General features: G+C 39.2%; 1 protein-coding gene across 1 annotated transcript in view; it reads right to left on the reverse strand.

Moving 5' to 3' along the window:
• Positions 1 to 276: 276 nt before the first annotated feature.
• Positions 277 to 22,763, reverse strand: part of WDR70 (WD repeat domain 70) — a 316,291-nt gene continuing 293,804 nt past the window's right edge. Inside the window, exons 17-18 of the mRNA XM_080803311.1 lie at positions 20,054 to 20,216; positions 277 to 465 (exon numbers count right to left, since the gene is read on the reverse strand). Coding sequence (XP_080659437.1) covers positions 378 to 465; positions 20,054 to 20,216 — 251 coding nt within the window. The 3' untranslated portion in view covers positions 277 to 377. The remainder of the gene's footprint in view (positions 466 to 20,053; positions 20,217 to 22,763) is intronic.

A 22,763-nucleotide genomic window follows, 5' to 3' on the forward strand; every position in this document is an offset into this window, starting at 1 on the left:
CTATCTCCATATTATGTTCCTAGAGTTGGTCAAGACACATGTCCATTTCACTGTACATCTCCCGCCCTCAACGTCGTAAGAATGTGTACAAGACCAATAATAGTTGAATAAAGTTTCCAAATACCTAAACTACTTGGTAATAAGCTAAGAATCTGTTTTTTATTTATTTATAATACAGATTCATAGTTGTAGTTTAAAAAATGTAAGCACAATTTTAGTGGAGGGTAGCTACCAATCTTTTGAATGGTTCAATAATGCAGACTACAAAACTTGTTCATAAAAATGTACTTTTTATTTCATTAAAAAAACAACAACAACAACAACAACCTGTCCAATTTCACTTCCCCTTCATGCAAACAGCTCTCATGAGAGAGTCTTTAAATTTTACGCTTTTTCCATTCTGGCTCATTCTTTGCTTCCTCGTCATCAGATTCAACTTGGGCAAACATGGTTTTGGGCTGAGTCCTAAAAGAAAGTTAATGAAAAGAGGAAAAATTTAGTCAGCAAGTGTTTATTAGATTAGACTTTGCTACTTTCATCAAGTGGAAGCACGTCTGGGGAATCAACTACATCTCAATCATTAAATATCAATCATTAAACTTCTGGCAAAGAAAAGGATAACAAAAATTTACTTTTGTTCATCCAAAGAGCCAAAGAGTCTCTTAAAGATTTCCCTCTGTGGCAGACCATGTATGCTGTCCTTTTCTTAAATAAAATGAAAATACATCAAATTCAGTACAATCTCATATATTCATAACTACCCTCTACTTCAAACTCATGCTAACTGGGACTGTTCGGGAGTCCACATTACAGTTACCAAGCAAGAACACACATGATCTTTATTTACAGCTCTCTGCGTTGTTCCTAGACTTAAGTAGTCCAAATACATGTGATTATGGTGCACATGAACAGGAGAATTTGAGATAATCGCTTTCTTATTTAATGAGTCTAAAATAATTGATAGCATATAGAGTAACTTGAGCACTGCCAACAAAAATGAAACAACCAAACAAACAGATGGGACATTCTCTCCACCCCAACACCCAGTTCAGTTCATGGAAACGTAAAGCATTTTAGGATACATCACTGGCTACAACTGTTGTTAATACTGGCACACGGTACCTCAAGCAATCTTTGTGTTAGGATGCTTTGGGCTTTGTAAACACACCTGGTTCAGTGACTTTCTTTTATACACCATTCACACATAAAATAATTTCAAGAATATGTGAAATGGTTATAATTGATGCTCCTTTCAGTTATGCTACTGCTGATTCCCTTTTAAAAACAGCTCTATAGGGGCGCCTGGGCGGCTCAGTGTGTTAAGCCTCTGCCTTCGGCTCAGGTCATGATCTCAGGGTCCTGGGATCGAGCCCCAAATCTGGCTCTCTGCTCGGAGGGGAGCCTGCTTCCCCTTCTCTCCCTGCCTGCCTCTCTGCCTACTTGTGATCTCTGTCAAATAAATAAATAAAATCTTAAAAAAAAAAAAACCCAGCTCTATCACATTACAAAGAAATATTTTTAGAAAGCTTTTTTTATTTATTTATTTTTTTTTTGGTTTCAAGAGTAGAATTTAGTAATTCATCACTTAAATACAACACCCAGTGCTCTTCACAACAAGTGTGTTCCTCAATGCCTATCACCCATTTAGCCCATCCCGCCATGCCTCTCCATTAACTCTCAGTTTGTTCTCTATTGTTGAGAGTCTCTTATGGTTTACCCTCTCCTTTTTTTCCTTTCCCATAGGTTCATCTGTTTTGTTTCTTAAATGCCACATATGAGTGAAATCATATGATATTTGTCTTTCTCTGACTAGCTTAGGTCACTAGGCATAATACTCTCCAGTTCCATCCATGTTACTGCAAATGGTAAGATTTCATTCTTTTTGATGGCTGAGTAATATTCCATTGTTTGTGTATGTATGTGTGTTTGTGTATATGTATGTATATGTGTATGTTCATATATATATATACCACATCTTCTTTAGCCATTCATCAGTCGATGGACATTTGGGCTCTTTTCATAGTTCGGCTATTGTTGATAATGCTGCTATGAGCATCAGGGTGCATGTATGTGTCCCTTCGAATCTGTATTTTTGTATGCTTTGAGTAAATACCTAGTAGTGTAACTGCTAGATTATAGTAGTTCTGTTTTTAACTTTTTGAGGAACCTTCTCTGTTACTGTTTTCCAGAGTGGCTGCACACATTACGAGGAAATACTAAAGCACTGTATCTGAAGATGATATATATTTTTGCTTACATCTTCATCTTGAATTCAACTCATTATATCAAGGTAATTCCGAATGTTAACATAATGACAATAACCATTCCTTTTCTTTGACAAGTGAAAACAGGGCTAAAACTTATGTTACTTGTTGCTGTCTCTTTATTATTCTGGGAAGAAATATATACTATCCACATTCATGCTGATGTTGCTCTGATGCAGAAGTCATCATTCTGCATCATTCTGGAATTCTGGAATTCCTCATGCCTGTCTCTCTAATGACCCACACACCTACCGGGAGTCCAAGGTGCCCCCATACACAATCCAGTCAGTTGAAATTCTTGTCACTTCAAGACACTGCTATGACATCTATAAACAGGTCACAGCTCTAACATTTCCAAAAACAGCTGCAGATTTTCATAGGACATGAGTTGCTGAGTTACTAGAAAGCAGCCCCCCCAACCCCAAGGCCGCCTCTCTAACATGTGACAGTAGGGCAACTGGTGCTCACTACATATTTCATCTTCTGGCAAAGATGTGGACCACTGGGGCGCCTGGATGGCTCAGTGGGTTAAAGCCTCTGCCTTCGGTTCAGGTCATGATCCCAGGGTCCTGGGATCGAGTCCTGCATCGGGCTCTCTGCTCGGCAGGGAGCCTGCCTCCCCCTCTCTCTCTCTGCCTGCCTCTCTGCCTACTTGCAATCTCTCTCTCTCTCTGTCAAATAAATAAATAAAATCTTTAAAAAAAAAAAAAGATGTGGACCACTGAGGTACAGATAAGACCTATATGGGAACAAATGTGGTTTAAAAACTCTTTGAAAAGAGAAAAAAATAACATGGTCTTGTAACCGTATCTGGCAATAAGACAACAGCTCATCAATGTTAGTTGGAATAAGACTTAAGTACTAAGAATTGTAATGGTGTTTTCTGGATATTAAAAAAAAAAATTAAATGACAGATCACAGGAAGAACAAAACCTAAATCCTAAAAAGGCTATTTCATTTAAGTAATTGCTCTCATATTCTACCTACTTTGCAAAGTATTTTTTACAAGTTGGTGGCTAACTTGAAGAACATAGAATGAATGGAACTATTTCACAGGGGGGCAGAAAGGGAGTAATGATTGTAAAGAGGCAAGCGGAATGTTTTGGGGGGATGGAAATATTCCATAATCTTGACTGAAGTGATTACATAAGTGTATATATTTGTTAAGACTTGAAATGGGTGCATTTTGTATTTTATTATATATATTATACCTCAGTAAAATGGACTTATAAAGGAAATCAAAACCAATGAGTAGAAGGAAAGGGTAAACATAATAATACAACACTCAACTTCCTAGCAGCCCAGACAAAGACAAAGAAAAAGGAAATATATTAGTTTTCAAAGGAGATACCTCTTCCCCCAGCACTAAATTAAATTAAGCAAAATTCACTGAGTCAACTTTTACATCAGGATCACTTACACTGTTGTGCTGAATTACCAGACCACAACAGTTTCCTTTGTCCTCTCCAGGTATCTTAACTTAGGGGATATGAATTTGTTTGGAAGGTAGAATGGTCTCTTTGAGGAACTCCATGCAATTTAGTATTTTAAATTCCAGTTTTTGAATAACAATGTTGCCAGAAAAAGAATCATATTATGTATATGCAACATCAAATCATGACATTTAGCTTTCAAACAGCCAGGCTGTCCTTCCCCCAAGGAGAAGCTCGTGTCCAGATTTTCCCAGCAGTACTTGTTTACCACTTTGTCTTTCATTTTATTGGCCAGGTATGGAACACCTGCATGTAAGAAGTAGGCTCCTTTCAAAAAATGGTACTGGCAAAATTGTACCAAAAGCAATAAATAAAACTGGACCCTTACCTTATACCATATGCAAAAATTAACTTAAAATGGATCAAAGACCTAAACCTAGAGCAAAAACTATAAAATACTACAGAAAAGCTTTATGACATTGGATACAGTAATGATTTCTTTGATCAGACACCAAAAGCATAAGCACCCACAAAAAAGCCCCAGGTAAACTGAACTATATCAAAATAAAACCTGTGCGTCAGTAGATACAATCAACAGACTGAAAAGGCAGCCTATGAAAGGGGAGAAAATGTTTGCTAATTATATATTTATAAGGGATTACTACCTAGAATATATAAAGAACTCCTAAACTCAACAATAACAATAAAAACAACACAAAACAATGAAACCCCAAACAACACAGTTAAAAACAGGGCAAAGGATTTCAACAGATATTTCTCCAAAGAAGATAGCAGAAGTCTTAACAAGCACATAAAAAGATGCCCAACATCGCTAAGCACTAGGGAAATGCAGATCAAAACCACAGTGAGGTTAACACCTCACACCCACCAGGATGGCTACTATCAAACAAAAGACAAACAAACAAAACCTAGAAAATACCAAGTATCGACCAGGATGTGGGGAAACTGGAACCCTTGAACAGTGATGGTGGGAATGTAAAATGGTGCAGCCTCTATGGAAAACAACACAGTAGATCCTCAAAAAATTAAAAATAAAATTACCATGTGGTCGAGCAATTCCACTTCAGGAAATATGCCCCCATACTTTGAAAGTGGGGTCTTAAATATTTGTGCGCCCATGTTCGGTGCACCATTACTCAGAATAGTCAGAAGGTAGAAGCAACCTAAGTGTTGTGGATAGAAGAATAGATAGAAAACAAAATGTGGTGATATGTACAATGACATTTATTCAGCCTTAAAAAGGAAAGAAATTCTGGCAAATGCCACAAAGATGAACCTTAAGGACATTATGCTAAGTGAAATAGGCAAGTCACAAAAAGACATATACTGTGTCATTCCACTTATATGCGGTACCGAGACAGTCATATCCATGAGACAGAAAGCAGGATGGTGGTTTCCAGGGACTGGATAGAGGGGGAAAGGAAGAGCCCTTGTTTAGTGACTATAGATTTTTAGTTTGGCAAGATGAGAAGAGTTCTGTAGACTGGTGTACTTAACACTATGGAAATGTACACTTAAAAATGGTTAAGAGAGTAAGTTTTAGGTTATGTATATTTACCAACATTAAAAAAAAATTGTTTTGATTAAAAAAAGAAGAACCAGACTCTTGGGTTTGGGAATAAGGAATAATGAACCTGCTTCTAGAATAAACAGGAAGCACCCTGGAGAAGGCCTCAGCCTTCTGACACAACTTCAGCCATCAACTCTGACACAGGCTGAGTTTCCTTTAACTGGAGGGAAGTACTTCTCACCTTGGGAGAAGTCCACCCTGGATAATGGCACTGAAGACTGAGTAAAGGACTGGGTTTGAGGCCGCACTCTCACAGGCCCACCCCTGAAAGAGCAGTCTTTAATCCCTGGGAGAGAGGCATGAGCAGGTGGGGGGAGATGTGGTCCAGAGAGAGAAGTTTCCCTTGTTCCAATCCGTCCTGTGCCCAATACTAACATTCTCACAGCACCATTCGCATAAGAGCTCTATGTTATTTGCTGAACTAAAACTAGGTTCTTCAAAAAAAAGTATTTGACTTACGTACATCTCTATCTAGTCTAGAGAATGCCAGTGTTTTATAGAAGCAAAATGAGACAATTACAGCCTTAAATCTTGAACTGAACTAAAACTAGGTTCTTCAAAAAAAAGTATTTGACTTACGTACATCTCTATCTAGTCTAGAGAATGCCAGTGTTTTATAGAAGCAAAATGAGACAATTACAGCCTTAAATCTTGAAGCTATTCTTTCTTTTCAGCAACTGTTATCTTTAAATTTATTTCCAGCAGTTACTCTTTTGAAAAAATTTGGAAACTCCTATATGACAAAGACCCCCCCACCCACCCCCCAAATTCAGTTCAGATTATCTAGGGCATTTAAAATGGGTTTCTGCAGTCACTACTTTTTAAGACAACGAGAAACAGAGATGATTAGGAAGAGTTAGGAACAGAACCAAAAGATTTCTTCCCTGGGGGAGAGCCTAATTTGCCCTTGACATAGAAAACTACTATAAAAATAAATCAACAATGCCAAGCAGAAGTAAAATTACACATGCAAAAAAAAAAAAAAAAGCTAATGGATTTGAAAACACTTGAAAGTTGCTCCAGAAGCCCCTGCTTTTAAAACCAATAGGAAACCAACAAATAAACAACAACAAAAAATACTTCAAGTCTCTATTAACATCGTCCCTGGCCACAAAAGTGGATTCCTTTCTGAGCTGCTTAAAGAAACAGAATTTGTAGCTGATTTTAATATAGACTTTGTTGGGTGCTCCTGTGAGTAAGAGAAAACCAAACTAAACCAAATGGGCACTGAACACATGGCAAGAACTCAGGAAATATACATAGAAATAAAAAATGAGCAAGAAATATATCCCACCACCTTAAGAAAGCATTACCATTTCTGACCCATTCCTGTGTCTTCTATTTAATCAGTTCCTCCAGGATTCTATACCTTGTTTCTCGAGACACAGGAAGTTGCCAACTCAAACTTCTAGCCTCATGGAAGATTTATGTCAGTTGCCCCAAAACAAAAGCCTATAAAAAGACTGAATTGAAGGAAAAGGTGGTAAGGGGAACATTCCATTCAGCCAAAGGGTCTAATCAAGGCAGCTGCTCAACAGGTCAGTAGGGACCCGGTAAACCTCACTGAGAACCAGCAGAGTAACCCACATGACTGAAATCAGCTTTATCCAGACTATCTAATTTACTGGTTGATGGCCCACACTAACCCATTTTTCTAAATGTTAACTGAAAACTTAAACTTACAGAAAGCTGATGTGAAACTTGTTTTCCAGTTCAATTAACCCCACTTGGTGAACAGTAAACATTTTTCACTTGACTACGTACGTCAATTTGTTTACTAGAGTTACCAAGGAAAGGAGAACAGATTACATATCAACATAGTTATTGTTATGAACCATTCAATAAACTAATCAGAGAAGGGCTGAAAAAATTTTTTTTTCATTTTGTTTTAGCTTCAGTAAACTCTGCATTTGCTAATAGTTAATATTTCATGAAGCAAAGATAAAAGCTTAAGCAAATGTCTTTCTCAAATCTATCAATTCTGATGAGATGATACTATGTGCTGAATAATTTTCCCCTTGGGACATTTTTTAAATGGAATTCTCACACATATCTGTACAAAGCAGGTCTTTCCCAGCAACTGTGTGTTAACGGAAAAATGTCAGATGCCCAACAAGAACTGAGTCCCACCTTCAGTGTTTCCATCCAGGGGAATTTGGTGTAGAATAGTCAGTAATGAATAAAGATTCCTCCTGCAATATTCTATGAGGACATTTCTGGGGTGCACTGCTGGTGCGAGATATTCAAACTGTCAGCAGAGCTGTCTTCTCTCTTCTGACTGAGCTCTAACCTAGGACTTTTACACTCCCTTTCCAGAAGAATCTCAGAATGTTTTCAGGCGCAATGGAAAGTACACAGGTCATGTTCTTTTTAATTAGGGATATTCTTCTGATATGATTCATTTAAAAAGCATAAAGCCAGTCCTAGGGTCACAGAATGAGTATGAGGAGAAATCACTTATAATATTCAGTCATCAGTATGTGAGTATAAACCACAAGCTTTTTTGGCTCAGGGCCCATTGTTTATTATGAAGGAAAACCTCAAAGCCAAAGTCAATTATAGCCATGACTTGACAATCTGACACACTTGTTAACCCGATTAGAATGAATACGGTCTGGATGAACTGTGACCCAGTCATCACAATTGCAGAATTATTAAGATTAAATAAGGGGCTTGACCAAAAGATTCCACTTGAAATGGGCCCTTCTTTCTGGTGAGAAGCTAATCAAAGATTTTTTTTTTTTTTAAATATTAGGGATGAGTAAGAAGATGAGACGCAACATGCTGTTTCTATTTTCCTCAAAAAATGAACACATAATATTTTGGAAAAATAGATAAACATATCTCGGACTCATTAAAGAGGGCACACTAACTCATAATGCTGGTGTGTGAGTTCAAAGCCTGGATGAAGGTAGGGAAAAGGGACAAACATGAAACCTGTGGAAATGGGAAACAGAAAGAGAAAAAGAGGAAAAGGAAAACAAAAAAGAACCCTCTAAAATCACCATTATCTGCCTTATCACCAAACGGTTAAACAAGTTAAAGGATAAAATCTTTGAAGAGTGCACAGGCCTAAAGCCCTCCAGGTGTCATGGCGCCCTCTCTCAACTGTAGAGCGGGGCCTTACTTTACCACAGCCCGGCTCTCCTCACACACGGGGAGACAGCCCCAGGCCACATCAGCGAAGCACAGGGCGAGAGCAACACCCTGGAACTTCTGGTTCTTAGTCTAGTGCTTGGCTCTGCCATGCTGGCTCACATGGTTGTCTTTTCAGCTTCATAGTACTCAATTTTTTTTTCATAACTGCCATGAGTTGCTTTGTGATGAGAAGCAGTACACTGTAGTCGTCAAGGGCAGAAGCTTGACCCTGAAGCCAGACAGCCTGCACTCAGATCCCAATTCTGCCACCTGCCACCTGTATGGCTTTGGTCATCTTACAAGCCTCAATCTCCCCATCTGTAAAATGGGGACAATAATACTGCTTCCTTCATAGCACTGTTGAGAAGATTAATATATATAAAGTTCTTAAACAGGGCTGGCACACTGTAAGTATAATAAAAGTGTTGTTGTTTTTATTATACCCTTTGCTTCTGCTATCATGGATTCCTCATCTCGTACAAAATGTTTTCAAAAAGCTGTATGTAGAATAATACATTTAGCAAAATAATTTATATATTAAATACATGACAGCACCTTGCTATTTAAAAAAAACAGGGAAATTACTTGGTTGTGCAAATAATCTGTTTCTTCAGCATAAATCTCTATAATTGGAATAATCTATTCTGTACATTTTAAAGGGGTAAATCATTTGTGGTTTATTTGTGGTTTACTTTAGGACACAAAATAGTCACCTGGGAAACTTCTTAAGATGCAGATTTCCAGCCCCAAGCTCACAGAATCTAACTGAGCTGGTGTGAGGAGCAGTCTAGAAACCTGCATCTTTAACCCCCTACTCCCACCCCTGATTCTGACACAAGGCAGTCCACAGAACCTCTCTGAGAAATGCTGGCCTCTACACAGGGATATGCTGGACAGGGACAATCAGTCACCTAAATATAACTCGGGGAAAAAGTTACACTTTCCTCTGTGGGTTTATGTCTCTTCTTGGCAAAAACAATATACAAACCTTTACTCGCTCAAAGAATGACCTCTTTAAATACTGCCTACTAACTCAACGTGGTATTAAACGGATCCTTTACAGATGGGAATGATATTTCAACACACACACATACATCCAGGTATCCCGTATCCGACAAGACACGCACACTGAAAACCACACGGACGGAACCAGCGAGAATGGCAGCTTCTCTGGCAGGAAAAGTGACCATGGCTGACAGAGCTGTCAGGATGGCAGGCTGCTGGCCTGGGGCCAGGCTCCCACACACGTCCATCTCTGTGTGATGTGTAAGCTAATAGCATTCTGGATCTATATCCTGCCCGCTCTCCAGCCGGCTCCTCTTCCCTCCCGGCACAGCCACTTCTTTTAACCAGAAACTGTAATCGAATCTGCCCACATATGGCTGCACTAGGGGCCTCTGTGATCCTGCTGGGTTTTAAAACTTCCACGGCCATCACACTGCTGGTGCCAGGAATGAAACTCGAGGCCTCCATCGGCACAGGTAAAGTGTTTAAAGACCGTTCGTTATCATCACCGGAGAAAGAAGGTGGATACGTGTCATGTGCGAGCACGGAGATTTATGGAATGCCTAATGGGGCTTTTCTGTGATAAAGTGAGATACAGTCAATCTTCATTTCATCACTGACAGAAGTCAATTGCAGTGAAGAAAAACAACCAGACACACATTCTCAATTACAGTGACCTTTACGGAAAGATCCTTTTAAATATTAGTTTCCCTTCGGAGACTCTGCCACTTGGCAGTAAACAGTATACTCCAGCAGGTGAACATGGGAGAAATAGCGCCGCGGTCCTGGCTAACAAGTCACATGCCGCAGACAGTGCCATGAACTTAGTATGCAAGAAGTGGAAGGTGACCAAATGGGCTGGAAGGAGACGGGAGGAAAATGCCGCCGCAGAAGGGTATATATATTAAGAGAGAGCGCAGCCCTCTGAAGAGCTCACTGGATGAGGGATGGCGGGAGATGAAGTCCAGTGCTGCTGCAGTCACTCTGGACGGCAAGCTTCAGCCTCCTCACATGTGGGGTAAAAGACAGGACACTGCCTGTTCTCCCCACCCGGCAGAGCTAATATTTAAGCAAGCACATTATTCAACTGTAAATATAATTAAACTACCTATAATGCCAGAAAATATCATTCGTTAATGCTCACCAAAAAAAACAAAAAGAACTTCCACTTCAAGTAATTCTAGTCAAAGAAAGCTGAAAATCTGGATGCATGAATCCCCAGGAAAATATTAATTACTGAGCAGACACAGAAGACTTGGAAAATCCAAACAGAGTATTTACCATGAGGGGATGGAAAAGAGAGAAACCAAGAAATTACTCTTTACCGTCTCCTCCACAAAAGCACCAGGTTGTGACAGTTTCACAGGTGAATTCTTTTTTTTTTTTTTTAAGATTTTATTTATTTATTTGACAGAGATTACAAGTAGACAGAGAGGCAGGCAGAGAGGAGGAAGGGAAGTAGGCTCCCCGCTGAGCAGAGAGCCTGATGTGGGGCTCGATCCCAGGACTCTGGGATCATGACCTGAGCCGAAGGCAGAGGCTTTAACCCACTGAGCCACCCAGGCGCCCCTCACAGGTGAATTCTATCAAATCTTTACAACGTAGATAGGTTTAATGGTATTCAAAACAGTTTGAGAGTATATACAGAAAAGCGTACAAGATTTTTCTGAAGCCAGTCTGACACATGACAAAGAATAAACCATAACTATGTGAGGGTCATACCAAAGATGCAAGGATAATTCAATATGAGGAAAGCCAATAATATACTTCATCATATTCATTGATCAAAGTAGAAAAGTCATAGGGTCACTTTCGTAAAATACAATAAATGAATGCAATAAAATTCAGCATCTATTTCAGATGAATATGCCTCTGGTCTTTGTATGGTTGTTTTCTTTGCATGGAGTGCTCTTCCCTTGTATATCCACGTGGCTCACTCCTTCACTCAAGTAAAGAATCACATAGCAAAGGTTTTTACCCCGATCACCAGATCTAAAAAATAGTAACCTTTTCTTCCCCTGGTTACTCTACATCCTCTTATCCCTATTTTAGTTTTATTCTTTGCACTAGCTATCATCTAAAATTTAGGGACTTATTTACAGTCTGTGTCTGGCAACTGTATCCCCATAATCTAGAACAGTACCTGACCCATAATGTTCAATAAATCATTATTGAATAATTAGAAGAGAAAGATATGGATTCATCTGTAACATCTTGTATGTACGAGTTTTCAAAAATTATGCTTTATGGAGAAATATCATTAAATTGAACAATGTGATATTGCCAATATTTGACTTTTTTTCACCTAGAAAAGGGCAATTACTTGATTTAACCTAATGGAGTCACTCCCTTAAAGTTCAAATTAAGAAAAAGATGTGTGGTATCATGACATTATTTAATACCATGCTAGCAGTATTAGTCAATACAATTAGATAACTAGTATAAAAACTAGGAAACATCTATTCATGATAAAAACTCTCAACAAAGTGGAGTTAGAGGGAACATACCCCAGCATTATAATACCCATATATGAAAAACCCACAGCTAACATCACATTTAGTGCTGAAAATCGAAAGCTTTCTCTCTAAGATCAGGAATAAGACAAGGATGTCCACTCTTGCCACTTTTATTCAACACAGTGCTAGAAGTCCTAGCCACAATAATAAGACAAGAAAAAGAAATGAGGCATCCATACTGATAAAGAAGTTCCATTACCACTGGCAGATGACATGGTTCCATACATAAAAAAAGCCCTAAGACTCCAACAAAAACTACTAGAAGTAATAAGTGTATTCAGTAAAGCTGCAGAATTCAGAAGGTAATGCCCAGAAATCAGTAGTGTTTCTATACACTAATAATAAAGTAGCAGAAAGAGAAATTAAGAAAACAACATGATTGTACCAAAAAGAATAAAATATCTAGAAATAAAGTTTACCAAAGAGGTGAAAGGCTGTACTCCAAAAACTATAAAACACTGATGAAAGAAACTGAAGACACAAACAAATGGAAAGATATTCCATGCTAATGGATTGGAAGAACAAACATTATTAAAATGTCCATATTACCCAAAGCAATTCAATGCAACCCCTATCAAAATACCAACAACATTTTTCACAAATCTAGAACAAATAATCTTAAAATTTGTATGGAACCACAAAAGACCCCGAATTTCCAAAGCAATCTCAAGAAAAAAGAACAAAACTGAGGGTATCACAATACCAGATTTTAAGACATACTACAAAGCTATAGTAATCAAAACAATATGTTACTGATACAAAAACAGACACATAGTTTAATAGAACAGAATAGAGAGCGCAGAAATAAACCCATACTATAATGCTTAATCAATCTGTGACAAAGAAGGCAAGACTATACAATGGGGAAAACCCAGTGTCTCTAACCAATGGCGCTGAGAAGCTGGACAGTTACAACCAAAAAAGGGAAACTGGACCCCTTTCTCACACCATACACACAAAAAACCCTCAAATGGATTAAAGACCTAAATGTGAGATCTGAAAAGACAAAGTTTCTAAAAGAGAATACAGGCAGTAATTTCTCTGACGTCGGCCTGTACGAACATTTTTCTAAATGTGTCTCCTGAGGCAAGGGAAACAAAAGCAAAAATAAATGAGTGGGACTACATCAAAATAAAAAGCTTCTGCACAGCAAAGAAAACCATCAACAAAACGACAACCTACTGAATAGAAGATACTTGCAAATGACATATCCAATAAGAGGTTAATATTCAGAATACATAAAGAACTTATATAATTCAACACCAACTGCCTCCCCCTAGCAATCTGATTAAAGAATGGGCAGAGGACCCGAACAGACATTTTTCCAAAGAAGACACACAGATGGCCAACAGACTAATCATCAGGGAAATGCAACTCAAAACCACAATGAGACATCACCTCACGCTTGTCAGAATGACTGAACTCAAACACACAAGAAACAATAAGTGCTGGCATGGATTTAGAGAAAAAGAAAACCTCATACACTATTGGTGGGAATGTTAACTGGTACAGCCACTGTGAAAAACAGTATGGAGGTTCCTCAAAAAATTAAAAACAGAAATGCCACGTGATCCGGTAATTCCACTATTGGGTAGTTTACCCAAAGAAACAAAAACAATAATTTGAAAAGATACATGCATCCCTATGTTTACTGCAGCATTAATTACAATAGTCAAAATATGAAGCAATCTAAATAGCTATCATTAGACAAATGAATAAGAAAGATGTGACACACACATATACACAGTGAAATATTACACAGCCATAAAAAAGGATAAGTTCATGGCATTTGAGACAACATGGATGGACGTGGATGGTATTATGCTAAGTGAACTTAAAGTTAGTCAGAGAAAGACAAACACTGTAGGATTGCATTCACCAGTGGACTCTAAAAAAAACCCAACAAACAAACAAACAAACAAAACCTTACAATGAATAAAGAAATAAAAAACAGAATTTGACCTATAAATACAGAGAACAAACTGATGGTTGCTACAGGGGACGGGGTTGGGGGTTGGGGGAGACAGAGGTTTCCAGTTATGGAATGAATATGTCACAGGAATAAAAGATACAGCATGAGGAATACAGTCAATGATATTTTAACAGTGACATAACAGGACCAAGGGCAGCTACACTTATGATGAACACAGCATAAGGTATAAACTTGTAAAATCACTAAGCTGCACACCTGAAAGTAATGTAACATTGCGTGTCCTCTAAACTCAAATAAAAAAAAAGTTTTTAATTAAAATAATTAGAATGAGGTAAATGTATCATTATTTGCACAGGATATAATTTTCTGCCTGGAAACTACAAGTAAACTGAGTGGAAAATTACTGAAAACAAGAGGAAAACAGGGTAAATATAGCTGTATATAAAGCAACTACCTACACATGCATTAATAATACACATTTATGTGGCCACATAGCACTTCCATATACACAGGAGTTATCAATTCAGCAGAAGAAAAGGTTCTATTTACGATGGCACAAAAAGATAAAATAATTGGAAACAAAATTAAAAGAAAATGTGAAAGATCTATATAAAGAAAACTTTAAAATACTACTGAGAGACAGAGATGTTACTGAATAGAAAGACATACCCTGCTCTTTGTTTTTTTTTTTTTAAACAATTTTTTAAAAGATTTTATTTATTTATTTGACAGAGAGAGAGAGAGATCACAAGTAGGCAGAGAGGCAGGCAGAAAGAGGGGGAAGCAGGCTCCCCACTGAGGAGAGAGCCCAATGCGGGGCTCAATCCCAGGACCCTGAGATCATGACCTAAACCGAAGACAGAGGCTTAACCCACTGAGCTACCCAGGCGCCCCCCTGCTCTTGGTTTAAAAAAACCAATATTGTAAAACTCAGTCTAAGTTAATATATACATTGACTCAATTCCAATACAAATAGCACCAAGAATTGGGGGTAGGCTGTTTACTAGATAGCTTAAAGTCATGGAAACCTGCAGAATGGAAAAGTTTTACTAAGAAGAACGAGAACAGGCAGCCCAACAACAATGAAAACAGTCTGATACAGCTACTCGAACAGACAAAATAACAGAACACAATAGAGAGCCCAGAAGTGAGCTCAAATTCAAATGGAAGTGCGTGTGTGTAACCATGTGATTTCAATTCAATGAGGAAAACTAGATTATCCAATTAAAAAATGTTACAGCAACTGGCTCACCAACTGGCTAACCAACAGGAAACCATCAAATTAGAGCTCTACTGTGGTAGGCTGAAATATCCACCCCAAATCCCTGGAGGCTGTGAATACGACCTTATTTGGAAAAAAAGGTCTTTGCAGATGTGACTAAGGATTTTAAGATGAGGAGATAATCCTGGATTATCTCGTGTGGGCCCCAGATGACGTCATGGGTATCCTTATAAGAGAGAAGAGGAGACCCACACAAAGCAAAAGTCAAAGAGAGAACAGAGAAGAGCCTGGGGTCACGGTGGCTCCGAGCCAAATTAGCAGGCAAAATCTGGAAGCTAGCAGAGGCCTGGAACAGATTTCCCCCAGAGCCTCTGTATGGAGTGCGGCACCTTTATTTCAGACTTCTGGCCCCCCAGAACTGTGAGAGAACTCGTTTCTGCCTTTCAGGCCACCATGTTTGTGGTAATTTGTTCCAGTGGCCACAGGAAACAAAGATAGCTTTCTCACTCTCTTCACTAAAATAATTTCAGGTGAATAAAAGATTTAACACTTAAAAAAAAAAAAAAAAGAAGGTATTAATGGAAAGATGAGAGAATCTGAAGAACTATATTGAATGCAGAGGCCTTCCTAACTAAAACAAAACCCAAGAAAGAAAAAATTCCTAAATCTGACTACATTAAAATACATTTGATAGCAAACTGCTCCAAATAGGTTTGTGTGTGTTTACATGCAAAGTAAATTATTGAGTTATTTCCATAAATACTGAAATAATACTGCTGATTATTGGGTGATATTAACAATATATAATTTAAATGAAGGTATCAAAGACCTTACTTACCACTGAAGAAAATGAGATACTGAGAAGATAACTTTTAGAACCTACTGGATATTAAGTCCTTGCTAGAATCCAGGCCAGGAAGCTGGCCTTAGAACTTCCAGGTTATTGTTCTAATTTCTAACAACTAATTATTTTGATGAAGGATCTAACTTTAATATCATATGTCATTTACATGTCTGAGATTTTAAAGAATATATGCACAGTGAAAAAAATCCAGCAGTGCTCATGGGCAGACTATGGAACTTCGAAGGCCCCTTTCACTTCACGCTGCTCTCCTCACCCCACACCCCTCCCCACTCCTTTGTTCTCCCACTTAAAAGATACCCACCACCTACATTTCTTGTATTTCTTCCCAGGGGGAGTTCATGTATAAATGATCAGATATGCGAGTAGGTACATTCACTGTGTAAAAACACAGGTATACAGAGAGCATGTTTTGCAAACTGGTTTCTTTTTTTTTTTTTAAATCCTAGAGGAGAACACAGGCAGAAACCTTTTTTTTTTTTTTTTTTTTAAGATTTTTACTTATTTATTTATTTGACAGACAGAGATCACAAGTAGGCAGAGAGAGGAAGGGAAGCAGGCTCCCTGCGGAGCAGAGAGCCCAACGCGGGGCTCGATCCCAGGACCCTGGGATCATGACCGGGGCCGAAGGCAGAGGCTTTAACCCACTGAGCCACCCAGGCACCCCTGCAAGCTGGTTTCTATTTTTGCTTATTGGTTTTTTTACTTAAGGAGATTGGGACATATCCATCCATATATACCTACCTCATTCTTTATATTTTCTTGTTACCTTTAATTAAATGGATGTATTGTACTTTTCTAAAACAATATCTCACTGAAGGACACTTACATTGTTTCCCATCTTTTGCTTTCATAAACAATACTGAACTTAATATCTTTGGACATACATATTTACCCACATGTGCAAAACTTCTGGAAATAGAATTGCCAAGTCAAAGGCTATTTGCATTTTAAATTTGTATAGATAGTGCCAAATTTTTCTCCAAATGATGCTCACTATGTTTAGCAAGTCTTAAAACATGGCTCTGTTTCCTCTTCTTTGCTCAGCTAATTTTTTTGCCTGTTTCTAAACAAATTTCTTTAAGTATAAAAAACCCCTAATAGTAATAGAAAATAATGACTCCATTAAAAACAGAAGTGTCAACAGAGGCATAATCTATAAGCTTATCTGACTGCCAATGATGTGTTGACATACATTAGCTTACACACACACAAATTCTATACAAAAGAGGGCTAAATGCACACTAGTTAGCTGGCCAGCCTTAATATGACCCTCTTAGCTGTTGTAATATTATCCAACTAATTGTTCAGAGATGTTCCATCTGCACCGTCTGGTTATTAGTACACACTGTGAACAACCGCCCCGACAGTACGGAGTCAAGTCTGTTCCTCTACACGGACAGCGGAGGAGGCAGCGCTCCCCACCAGAGGCCCGCAAATATCTTCAGCATTTTTGTGTGGGATACTTTCACTCACAACAGCAGCAGCTCTCTCTCTTTGTCAGAGAGCTGTCAGCAGGTTGCTGAAGCCCTGGAAAGCTGAAAGAACCTGGGAATGTCTCCCCCTGGCCCCATCTCTAGCCATTAGCAAGGATCAACAGATACTGGAGTGTGAGGACTCCAGTCACCATGCCTCTGACCTGGGTCTCCAGGGTTATCCTGCAGACTGAGCCAAAGCGGAGCTGGACCCTGCAACCTTGCTTGATACACCCTTACTTGGCCTCATTGTACTTCTCTACTCCCCTATTGGTTTTCTCTATGGGTGCGTCCTAATAAGCATCCTAATAATAAAGTATCTTAAAAGCACCTTTATATGAATCTTTGTCTCAGTTCCTACTTCTAAGGAACCCAAGCTAAAACAGTGTGTTTTTCTTTTACGCAAATAGCTCATAATGATTAGCAGACAGAGCACTGATACTGGTATAAAATGTCTGTTGAGTTGGTTCACAAGTGATTTTTTCCCAGCATATTAATGTTCTGAAAAGTGATCAGGGTCCAGCTTTCTCAAAATTTAAGAGAAAACTTTAATAATATATAAAGACATCAAATAAAAACCCAAACACACCTCCAATGATATAAAAATAGATATGCACAAATTTATTTACTGTAGCACTGTTAGAAATTGCAAAATACTGAGACAACCTAAATGTCTACTCATAGGAGAGTGGTTGAATCAACTATACTTCCCTGCGATGGGGTACTATGCAGTAATGAAAAAGAACAAGAAGGAGCTCTATGAACTGATGTAGAATGATTTCTAGGGCATAATCCTAAGTGAAAAAAGCAAAGCCCAAAAGGGTATTTATATTATGCTATCCTTCAGAATAGCATATTATATTATGCTTCTCCTTTAGAAAGGAGAGGGTAGAAGAAAATACAAATCTGTTCACTTGTGCAAAAGACCTATGGGAGAGGTAGACCAGAAACTAAAGAGATAGGCTACTTGTGGGGGTGAGTGGGGAAGGGACCAAGAGAAGTGGGGCATGGAAATGCGGCAACAGAGGGGAAGAACGAGTCTTTTTTAAGGCCCTGACTCCTAACACTAGAGTAATATTTTGCACACCCTACACAAACCTCCAAAATAAATAGAACATAGGGGAAACCCCAAAAAGGAATGCACACTAACAAATGACCCTAGCTGCATTTCAAATGAATTCTAGAACCACCCTGACAGGAGTGGAGAAGAAAATATCTCACCCAAGTAACTATGAAAACCAGTCTCTTGACCAAATACTATAAGGCCAAAGGACAAAAAAACAAAACAATAACGGAAAAAGAAAAAAAAAAAAGAAACAAAAAAAACCCTACATGAATGTGGTTAAAGAAATCCTAGTTGGGGAAATTTTTCTCGCAGGTGTATGGGTAGGCAATTTTGAAACTATATGTAAACTAGCAGTGAATAAGTAAGTGAATATATTGTCAGTAATGAGAGCTGGGTTTTTCATTATTAGAGAAAGAAGTTAAAAATACAGGAAAGAGGTAAAATGAAACCAGGGGTATAGGACTGAAATCAGAGGCATCAGTATAAACTCATAGTTTTTAAAATATGAATACAGATATGTGTGCATGTGCGTATGTATATATGTACATATGTGTACATGTGTTGAAGCACAGGTTAGTATACATATATATTTTTTCAAGTTTTGTCAGCTAAGAAGACCTAAAGGAGGAACTAGAAGCAATGACACTTGGGTAGCAATAGGGACATCTAGCACCAATGTCTTGGTTTCTAAACATGTTCTCAAACAAAAGAAGCCTAGGCTCCTTGAAGAAGTAGTTGATTCCAGGACTGGAGGAAGAAAACCAAAGATGACTCTGGCACATCATATGGTATCAGAAAGCAAGGAAGTGCTCAAAATAAAACAAAACAAAAAATTCTACAACACAACCCTTCTCCAGTGTAAATGTGCCTGGTTTGGAGGCTTTAAGAACCACTACATGTTCACCCATGCTGAGCCACCTGAGGGAATCTGCAGAGGCGGACTCTACTCTGCCTACATATGTGCTCCTTACGGACACAGTTCTGCAGCTGAAAAGCAGTCCGTAAAGACAGACCTACAGACTGCTCCTCTTCATCTGCTTTTAACCCTCTTCAACTGAGATAACACATACGGGGAGTGCTCTTCCTTCTTCTCATCAGAGGTAGGATGGGCTTCCCATAATGGGTTTACACTAGGTCATAACTGATGGAATTGACCTACTTTAAAAATGTCCTAAGATACAAACAAATACCTAGGTTCAGGACTATGAGTACTTGACTTATTTTTCATGCTCAAGAATAAAACAAGAGGGGTCCCTGGGTGGCTCAGTGGGTTAAAACCTCTGCCTTCGGCTTGGGTCATGATCCCAGCATCCTGGGATCAAGCCCCACATCGGGCTCTCTGCTCAGTGGGGAGCCTGCTCCCCACCCACCACCTGCCTCTCTGCCTACTTGTGATCTCTGTCTGTCAAATGAATAAATTTCAAAATCTTTTAAAAAAGAATAAAACAAGAAATGGAGAGTTAGAACCTCAAAGTAGTGTCGTTATATTCTTTCCAATTCATTCAACATAATATATTTTTTTTCTATTTTAAAAGGCTGTCTCCTTACTTAGAATATGCTGGAGAAACCCAATACGGGTTGTCTTCAGCTGCTTTAGCATGCCGCAGAATGGCTTCCCGGGGATTGCTGTCATCAGTTTTGTCCAAAGCAATGTTCTTCACAATGTATGACGACAGAGTGCCCCCGTGGGTTCCAACACGGCCGCCACGACCTGTTTCCAAGGAAAAAACACAGATCAGAACTGGAATGAGCATGACAATATAGACGCATACTATCTTGTATGCCCTGCACTTATCTGAAAAGGTTGAGAATTCCTCAATGCTGGCTTCCAAGGTGGCAGGTGACGTGAGAAACAGAGTGAGGCCAGAGCTTCAGGTTTACCCAATTTTTGTCATTCCCTATGGGATCAAGGTTTGGAGCACTTTGGGGCTTCTTCAGATCCCGGCCTGAAGGACACAACTCTCAAGGGGACTTCGGTATCATCTCTTCGGGTTTCATTTATGATCATCATAACCAAAGTAGGAAATCATCAAACTTTAACTTCCCCAGAACATTTTTTAAATTTTTTTTTAAGATTTTTATTTATTTATTTGACAGAGAGAAATCACAAGTAGGTAGAGCAGCAGGCAGAGAGAGAGGAGGAAGCAGGCTTTAACCCACTGAGCCACCCAGGCACCCCTCCCGTAACATTTTTAAATAGAGATTTTTTAAAGTATATCTTAGCTGTTTCATCTACATAATGATACCAATGCAAGGAAGAATTACAAATACTTGGTCATGTGTAGGCCTTGAAAAGATTCCTTAGGCGTGAACATTTGAAATTCAATTAATAAAAATAACCAATACTGGGGCACCTGGGTGGCTCAGTCAGTCAAGCGGCTGACTCTTGATTTCAGCCCAGGTCAGGATCTCAGGATTCTGGCATGGAGCACTGAGGTGGGCTCCCTGCTCAGCAGGGAGTCTGCTGCAGGATTCTCTCCCTCTGCCCCTCCCCACCACTTGCGTGCATGCACACACACTCTCTCTTTTTCTCTCCCTAATAAATAAATAAATCTTTAAAAAAAATTAACCCGTATTCATTAGATGCCTATTTTAGCTTTAAACAAACATATCTTAGGGCTTGCCATCTCCCAAGTACCTTGTAGGAGAAAAAACAAACAAGTTGAATTCCCTGATTCACGTTATTTTATGGTACTAGAACTGCTCTCATAGACAAAAGCTCTGTAAGGGCAGGGATTTGCACCCTGCTGGATCTCCAACAGCTAGTCTGGTGCCTGGTATTCAAAAAAATGTATGACTTTTATTTTTAAGACCTTATTAATTTATCTGTCAGAGAAAGAGAGAACACAAGCAGGGGGAGCAGGAGGCAGAAGGAGAGGGAGAAGCAGACTCACTGCTGAGCGGAGAGCACAACAAGGGGCTCGATCCCAGGACCTTGGAATCATGACCAAAGCTGAAGGCAGATGCTTAACCAACTGAGCCACCCAGGCACCCATAAAATCTGACTTTTTAGTAAGATTTGGAAGAAAAAAAAAAAAAAAACAACCCTACACATGAAGAGCTAAATTGTACTATATGATTAATTCCATAAATCAAGATAAGAGGAGGGGCGCTTGGGTGGCTCAGTGGGTTAAAGCCTCTGCCTTTGGCTCAGGTCATGATCCCAGGGTCCTGGGATCGAGCCCCACAATGGGCTCTCTGCTCAGCGGGGAGCCTGCTTCCCTTCCTCTCTCTCTGCCTGCCTCTCTGTCTCCTTCTGATCTCCGTCTGTCAAATAAATAAATAAAATCTTAAAAAAAAAAAAAAGATAAGAGGAGACTTAAAAAGGCAGGAAATAATTAGTCGTGAAAGAATTTGTATGGCCAGGAACTGTTACAGTACTCACAGAACTATTATAGTACTGAGGTGGTCGCGGAGCTCCTTAGGAAGAGATGGATCCAATCTGAGAAAGCTCGGAAGGCAGAGGCCATTTTCAGAATGAGCAGAATGGTTTCAGAACAAAAGTACAGAAAGAGGACAATTCAATGGGCCTTTGCGGGCAGGAGTGACCTGACAGTTGTATCAGAAGGTCAGAGGAGGAGGAGGGAAGTGAGGGGGGATGCTCAAAAGCGCATTAGAGTCAGAATGCAGAGAATGACTCTCTGGAAATGCAAACGGACAGTGGGGAGCTTATAAGACTTGGCGGCAGCAGCAGTGTGAAAGCCGGAGGAGCCGGGAATAAAAGCTGTGTAGAAAGTGGATGGAGGCAAGGTGGGAAGGCAAGAGAGTGACTTGAGATACGGTGCTAGTTAGAAAGGCTTTTCAATAATCCAGGTAAGAAAATTATTTAGGAACTTTGATTTAGAATGGTGGCAGAGAAAATGAAAAAAAAAAAAAAAAGTTAAGAAAGATATGTGAAATGTTTTCAAGGCTCAAGGCAGAAAGGGCAGGCCAAAAACAGACTGAGGCCCAGAACTGAGGTTCAGGATGAACGAACAAGTCAAAAGCTATAGGCTTAGGAGCCTAGGAAGACAGAAACCGCACAAGTGATAACGAGTAAAATGGGATTCCAGTAAGTGTATGTGTCGTATGATAGCAATGCTGCCTCGCTTGCTTCTGGTACCTACTTTCTTTCTTTCCTTTTTTTTGGGGGGGGTGGGGTTGGGAGGGGGTACCTACTTTCTTCAAACTTCTAAAGACTTCTATCCATCCTCTAGGGCAATGGGCAGCTCCATTTTATCAACACAAAACTAAATGATGGCCACTTCTCCCTTATGTG

Source organism: Martes martes (assembly GCF_963455335.1).
Source record: "Martes martes genome assembly, chromosome: 5".
NCBI classification, from domain to species: Eukaryota; Metazoa; Chordata; class Mammalia; order Carnivora; family Mustelidae; genus Martes; species Martes martes.